The sequence below is a fragment of the Lygodium microphyllum genome, chromosome 20 (genome assembly GCF_053477565.2).
Source record: "Lygodium microphyllum isolate KBCC chromosome 20, Lygodium_microphyllum_v1.1.10, whole genome shotgun sequence".
In the NCBI taxonomy this organism is placed as follows: Eukaryota; Viridiplantae; Streptophyta; class Polypodiopsida; order Schizaeales; family Lygodiaceae; genus Lygodium; species Lygodium microphyllum.
The window spans coordinates 46,811,047-46,818,921 of record NC_141154.1 but is presented as its reverse complement, the minus strand read 5'-3'; the positions used below and the strand labels follow the sequence as shown (position 1 = coordinate 46,818,921).

Genomic DNA, 7,875 nt, shown 5'->3' with positions numbered 1-7,875 from the left:
GTGAGAAAGATTTATTGAGTTTTACAGGATGACTACCCCACATATGGATGATCCTATGACTGAAGACGACTTACCTGAGCCTACCATGGAACAAAAGCTGGATCTAATCATGCTACAATTGGAAGAAGAGCGAAGAGCTAGGCAAGCCTTGCAAGCGCAATTGACAAAGCTACAAAGAGCGTCCACCGATAAAGAAGAACCTCAAGCTGAAGATTTGATTCGCCGTACCATCGACGCCACTCTTGAAGCACAAACCATTCGCAAGGAATCCAAGATAAGTAAACGAAGTTTCAAGTTTCGCACTTTCAATGGTATACGAGAAGGAAAGACTGTTTTATCATTTATTAGCCAGTTTGATGACTATTTCCATGAGGAAACTTATCCCGAAAAAGATAAAATCAAGTGTGTTACTAATCATCTGATAGACAGAGCATCACTTTGGTGGACTGTAGTCCGCAAGAGCATAGAATGTCCTGCTACATGGGAAGATTTCAAGAAGAAGTTCATGCAAAATTTTCTTCCACCGCAATTTCATGAGAAGGCTATCAAGCAATGGGATTTACTTCAACAGCGAGATCGTGAGCCTATTCCACAGTATACAGAGCATTTTTGGAATGCACTCCTATAGCTACGCATGCTTGAAGACGTACCAGAGACGACGCATAAGCGGAAGTATATGTCTGGACTTCTTGGACATTACTACGCTGAAGTGAACATGTTCAAGCCTGCTACCCTTGAAGACGCCATCTCCTTAGCTCACGACACTGAAGATAAGTTACGCGGAAGAGATCGATGACCACAGCAATTCCAAGCCAACGGTAATTATGGACCTAAACAATTCAATTCCAATTTCAGAAGGTTTAATCCAGGTCGTTTCTCATCACAATCTTTCCGCAAGAATTGGCCTAAACCACCTGCATTACCATCCACTGTCAATCCAAATCCAAAGCCTATTCCACAAGCAAATCCAAATGTACCCAAACTCCCAGCCATTGCAAATAATGTGACCAAAGCCAAGCCAATAGTATGCTACAAGTGTCACCAGCCAGGGCATCTCGCAGCAAATTGTCATTCAAAGAAGCCATCAGCACATATCAACTACCTTGGAGCCATGGACGAAGAGGAGCATGAGGATATACCGGATTTCACTGAAGAAGAGGATGATATTACTATTACTTCCGACACTCTACCAGGTATGCCTACTCCACATTCATTGTTGACTATGAAATGTATGGTGTATGGAAAAGAAAGAACTATCTTGCATGATGACGGTAGTACCCATGACTTTATTTCAGCAAAATTGGTAAAGGAATTGAAATTGCATACTGTACCTACGCATTATCGCATAAAAGCTGCATTTTTAGGCACTAGGTACAATGGCACACAAGAAGTTCAAGATTTAGAAATTCAAATTGGTCCATATATTGAAAGAAGAAATTTCTTAGTTGTCCCATTACAGTCAAGCGACATTATTTTAGGAATGCCATGGAGACACCAGTATAATCCAAATATAGATTATTCCACGCACACAATGAATATTAATTTTCAAGGAAAATCTATTACATTATATGGTATGCATGCATCTCATATTTTTCCACTGCTTTCGCATACTCAAGCAAAACGTGCACTACGCAAGAATACTAAATCATATCTCATTTGGGTAAATGAATTGCACGCAAAGGAAACTCATATGCATCCTAGGCATAAGGAATTTCTTGCATATTTTAAGGATTGTTTTGCAGAAGACCTACCACCAGGTTTACCACCATCACGTCCAGAAGACCATAAGATTGATCTAATACCTGGCACACAACCACCTTGCAAAGCACCATATAGGCATAATCAAATAGAGCAAAAAGAAATCCAGAGTCAAGTTGAAGAATTACTAAATAGAGGCTTAATTCGACCTAGCAGTTCTCCATTCGGTGCACCTGTACCCTTAGTCAAGAAAAAGAATAATACCTATCGTATATGTATTGACTACCGAGCATTAAATAAGATCACTGTAAAGAATAGGTATCCTATACCTAGAGTTGATGACCTTATGGACAAACTGCAAGGATCTTCTATATTTAGTAAAATTGACCTTAAGTCTGGATATCATCAGGTGAGGCTAGATAGATCCGACATATTTAAGACTGCATTCAGGACACAGTTTGGCCATTATGAATTCTTAGTCATGCCATTCGGATTAACTAATGCACCTGCTACTTTCAGTAGAATAATGAACCGTATTTTTCTGAAATATCAATATTGTGTGATTGTTTTCTTTGATGATATTTTGGTGTTTAGTCAAAGTGAAAAAGAGCATTACGAGCATTTATCATTAGTTTTTCAATTACTGAAAGAAAATCAATTGCTTGCAAATCCTGAAAAGAGTGAATTCTTTAAGACAGAAATAGAATATCTAGGTCATATTGTATCAAAAGAAGGAATTAAAGTTGATCCTAAGAAAATTGATGCAATATTGCATTGGCCTGTTCCTAAAAATGTACATGAATTACGCTCATTCCTTGGTCTTGCTAGTTTCTATAGGAAGTTTGTACGTAATTTCTCATTACTTGCTTTACCATTAACCAAACTTCTTAAGAAAGGAATTGTTTATCAATGGACTGAAAATCAGCAGAAATCCTTTGACTTACTTAAACGTGCATTAACCAATGCCCCTGTTTTACAATTTCCTGACTTTAATAGACCATTATTTCTAGTTGTGACCGATGCTAGCGGATCAGGAATAGGAGCCGTACTAATGCAAGACAACCATCCAATAGCATATTCTAGTTCTAAGCTGAAACCCTCTGAGCTCAAATATTCCACTTATGACAAGGAACTATTAGCAGTTGTACAAGCATTAAAACAATGGAAGCATTATTTAATGGGTTCAGAATTCATGATAAAGACTGACCAGCAAAGCATTAGACATCTACTTAGCCAACCCCAAATTTCTGACCGTCACATCAAATGGGCTTCCTTCATTCAAAGCTTTCATCCTATCATTCAATACCAACCTGGAAAAGAAAATGTAGTTGCTGATGCATTGAGTAGAAGACCTGCAATTCATAATATTTCTATCATATCTTTTGATTCTTTGATTGCTATGAAAGACACATATCACCAGGATATTACTTTTCATTCTGATTGGCAAAAATTAGTTCAAAATAATTTCATTCCTGTTGATTCATTGTCATATAATGATGGATTTATGTTTTTTGAAAAGAGACTGTGTGTTACTATTCCATTCCGATCTTTTGTTTTGAATGAAATTCATTGTCCCCCATATCAAGGTCATAGAGGTATCATATCTACATTATGCATGTTAACTGAAGATTTTTATTGGTCGCATATGGATGCAGATGTATCTAATTTCGTTTCTGAATGTTTGATTTGTCAAAGAATAAAGAGACATCATGGTAAACAGTATGGATTATTAATGCCTTTATCTATTCCATCTAAACCTTGGGAACATATATCTATGGATTTCATTACTGGTTTACCAAATACTAAATCTAACCATGACATGATTTGGACAATTGTAGATAGATTTAGTAAGCAAGCATATTTCATTGCATGTAAGAAAACTTTAACAGCATCACAAGCAGCACAGTTATTTTTAAAAACTGTTTTTACTAACCATGGATTGTCAAAAGTGATTATTTCCGATCGTGATTTTAGATTTTGTAATAATTTTTGGATTACACTGTTTGCAAATCTAGACACAAAGATTGATTTCTCATCTGCATTTCATCCAGAAACAAATGGACAAACAGAAGCCACAAATAGCACCATTTTAGATCTTTTACGTGCATACACTATCTCTAAACCTCAAACATGGGATACTCATTTGCATTTATTACAGTTTGCATATAACAATACACCGCACACATCTACAAAGAAAGCACCTTTTGAAGTCATTTATGGATATAGATTATCTACCCCTGTTGCATCTTTGTCTAATAGAATTCAGAGTGCTGATGATATTGCTACTATCCATAACACTATTTTTGATGAGGTTAAGGATATGATTGCTAAAGCCCAACAATCATATACCAAACAAGCCAACAAAAAAAGACAAGCCATGAATTTCAAAGTTGATGATTATGTTTGGCTTAGAATAGAAAAGCGTAGACTGCAAAGTGTAGATAGACATCCAGTTGTCAAATTAGCTCCTAGATTTTATGGACCATTTAGAATCATTCATAAGATTAATGACAATGCATTCAAGTTAGAATTGCCATCTCATTGGAAAATTCATAATACATTTCATATTAGTTTATTAAGACCATTTAGAGACCAATTACCTATCCACCCTGTCTATGAAAACCCACCTTTATTAGAGGAAAAAACTGAAATACTTGAACCAGAAGCCATCATAGACACTGACTACATGACCACTAGAACTGGCCGAAGGTATTCTAGATATCTAGTGAAATTTAAGAACCATCCTGTAGAGGAAGCACAATGGATGCACGCTAGAGACTTAAATGCTTTCCCCACTCTGTTAGCTCCACATTGAGCTAATAGCAATTGAGGTCAATTGCTATCCCACCCCGGGGGTATGATGCCAGGAGGCATATTCCACGGTGGATTCCGTGAGGTTTTACGGTGGATTCCATAAACTTAGATGACCGGGGCTCATACACAAAGAGGATTCTTTGTGCGAGAAGTTGATGGGGACGCCTGTCCTTTTCGGGCGTTTCATTAATTTAGTGTGTACATGGGTGATTCCATAGCGGGTGATTCCGCAAAATGCATATTAAATTAATAAACGTTTATGAGTTTAGAGTGCGCACTCGTAATAAATTAAGGTTAGGATTTATTTCTAACCAGTTGATTTATTTATGTAGCTGAAGACTGCTAGGTATTCACTTTTGTCGGTTTAATTGTATTATTTTACTAACGATTGTGAATGCTTCAGTTGATGTGTAGAGATAGCAGCAGTGGCGGAGGAAAGCATTGGAGTCTAGCGGGTTTTCGACTTTTGGATTATATTTTGATAGGCGCCACGCCTATATTTTGTTATGTCTATTGAGACATTGATTATTTATTATTATTTTGTATGCGCCTATGCGCCGGATATGTTATTTCTATTTGGACATTGAGATTGGGCGTGCCAGACTCTATGGGCACTGTCCATTAGCTTTATTTTCCTATTTTTGTAGAAAGCAAACTCAAAAGCTAAAAAGCTTGTCATGTTTTTGTAATTGGGCTATTATTGAGCATGAAGATTGGAAATATACATTAAATACATGCTTTGTGAAGCGCTCACACAAGGCATAGGAGAGATTGAACCCAATTTGTCTCTTGCCTCTTGTCGTGCATGCTTTTACATGGTTTTTTGTGCAAAAAGGTAGAGTTCTTTGTTTTTGGGGACCTTCCGGGATTCACCACGTGAGCTATCTGCGACCGATCTGCGCACCATTCTTTGGACAAGTCTTTTGAGGCAAATATTGATGCAAGCAATATTGTTGCAACACAATGGCACAACAGCCCCATGGCACTCTAGAAAGCTCAATCCTGCTGAAAGAAATTTTGAAACTAATCAAGGACCAAGGCCAGTGGTGGCAATTTTAACGACAATTTGGACTCCGGTTCAAGATTGTTTATCCCCCTTTGAAACAAAATCTAGTTGCTTAGTCTGATGAGCTACAATTCACCACAGAACTGGACATGCAAAGGAGAGAGTTAACACCATTCAAAATCAGTATGACACACCCGAGTTGATACTCATGCTATAGACCCTTGGGCCTCTAGGCATTATTTCATTCAAGGCAATTGGTAATTCTACAAAATGCATGAGAAATGCTCTTCTCCAAAATTGTCATGATGCACTACAAGGATCACAAATGCATCAGGAGTGCACAAAGAAGCTTACAAGGATTTTAGGATATCCCCAAATGTGAGCAGTTGCTGGTTCTAGAAAAATGCATGAGAGGGGCTCTTCAAAATTGTCATAATGCACTACAAGGATCATAAAATGCAACAATAGTGCATCAAAGAAGCTTACAAGTATTTCAGGATATCCCCAAATGTGAGTTGACCAAGGGCTTGCCAGACATCAGAGTGTCCTGGCCTCTTGTTGCGCCTGGGGATGTTCTTCTAGATGGCCCTTGTGCTTGGGCGCTCAACTATTGTCCTTGCACTTCCAGACTATGCTGTGCCAACCCACCAACTCAGCACCCCAACAAACTATAGCAATCCAACAATCCTGAACAATCAACCCATCTAGGTACTCCATTATGCCAAACAAGAGTACACCCAAGTCCATAGTATGCAAATTCTCCTATGACCAAAGGAGATTAAAAATGGAAGTAAAATGTATCCCACGTCATGATATGATGCTGCCCACTAGATGCCTACCTTCTCCATCGAGTTCACACCAAAAGCTCACTTATATTAACATAGCTCAATAAGTAGAACTGTTTTTGCAAGAACATAGGTCCAATATGAGTCCAGAGTGAAAAATACAAAACAGACTGCGTGCAAAAAAAACCATCATTTCAGCTACCTTACTGAATAATCTACAAGAAGAATGGAGAAAGCAGAGGTATTGCGTGCTTCTTGGTCATCAACCAAAATTTATCTGTGCTGACAAGCACTCTCACGGGAGCCCCTTGCTCCTTCCACTTTGGGAAAATCTCACTGAGAGCTCGTGTGTCGAAAACATTCCCAGAGATAGTATGTGCTCCAATTTCTGCTCCTTTCTCGACAATGCAGACAGAGAGGTTGGTATCGTTCTGCTGGCAGAGCTGCTTGATTTTGACGGCAGCAGAGAGACCGGCCGGACCACCTCCTACGATGACCAAGTCATAGTTCATGCGCTCTCGAGCCTCGCCGAATTGCGAGCAGAGGCCTGTTGATTGGGAGCAGAGGCCAGCAGGTTGCTGCCAGGGGTAAAGCTGCCGCAAGGGGGGACATCCCGCACCTCTGCGTGAGATGCATATTGAACTCAGTCGATGCATCATTTATAATTCAAGTGTATCACAGAAACTCTGAACTTCTGAGGGATTGGCCAAGAGCTCAGAAACTCTGGAGGGAGGGCTTGTCTGTAAGGTCGGCATCTCCAGCTTCAGCAGTTCATCTCTTCGCTTCGTGTAAGCCTCCGAACTGGAAGGACGAGGCAGATCACCTTCCCTGCACACACGAATGCGGTCGCACATCATGACAACGTCCTGGAGAAGAGATCGCTTCTCACCACGGTTGGAGGTGACTTCCTCTTCGAGCTTCATCGAGAGCCAGAAGCAGGCTGCAGCCATGCTCCAGGCATCGAAGTCCTTGAAGGACTGCTTGCAGTAGAAGCGATGAAGGAGGATCTGAGCGGTGGCCATAACGGCCTGGGGCATACGAAGAATGATGCCGGCCTCTTGAATGATCTCGCAGGCGTAAGAGTGAAGGGCACACTCGGTAAAGAGGAAACAACGCATCACTTCACGTACTTTTGACTACTGAGACGTAGACCTTTGCGTAATTGTGAAACCTCACTCTGATACCATATTGAACAATGCGTGAGGAAGACGAGGAACGGAGGAAGAGAGAGGAGAAGAGAGACACGAGACACCGGAAGTGGAACCCTAGAAGTGTATCAAGTGAGCACACATAGTTGGAATATATAGAGGGCACAAGGGATGTTATATATAGACAAAATAGCTAATATATAGGGAGTTCTTCACCGCCAGGAACATGCTTGTGTTGTTAGTTCATCGCACGATAGCCTGTAGAGCTTGTTCATTCTAGGAGCTTGGCCTTCACACGAGATGGCAAGCGATTGGAAGCTCTTGATCTCAGCTCCGCTTTGATACCAGTGCTGTGCAAATCGGATGCTGGATGCGTGCATAATGAACGCCGGAAGGTTCCAAGAACAAAGAACTCTACAATAAT

At 40.0% G+C, this 7,875-nt stretch overlaps 1 protein-coding gene across 1 annotated transcript; it reads right to left on the bottom strand.

Moving 5' to 3' along the window:
• Nucleotides 1-6,962: 6,962 nt before the first annotated feature.
• LOC148018890 (cyclin-L1-1-like) lies at nucleotides 6,963-7,421 on the bottom strand. Its single transcript, XM_087701276.1, has one exon. The coding sequence runs from the start codon at nucleotides 7,419-7,421 to the stop codon at nucleotides 6,963-6,965; it is 459 nt and encodes a 152-aa protein (XP_087557402.1).
• Nucleotides 7,422-7,875: the final 454 nt, after the last annotated feature.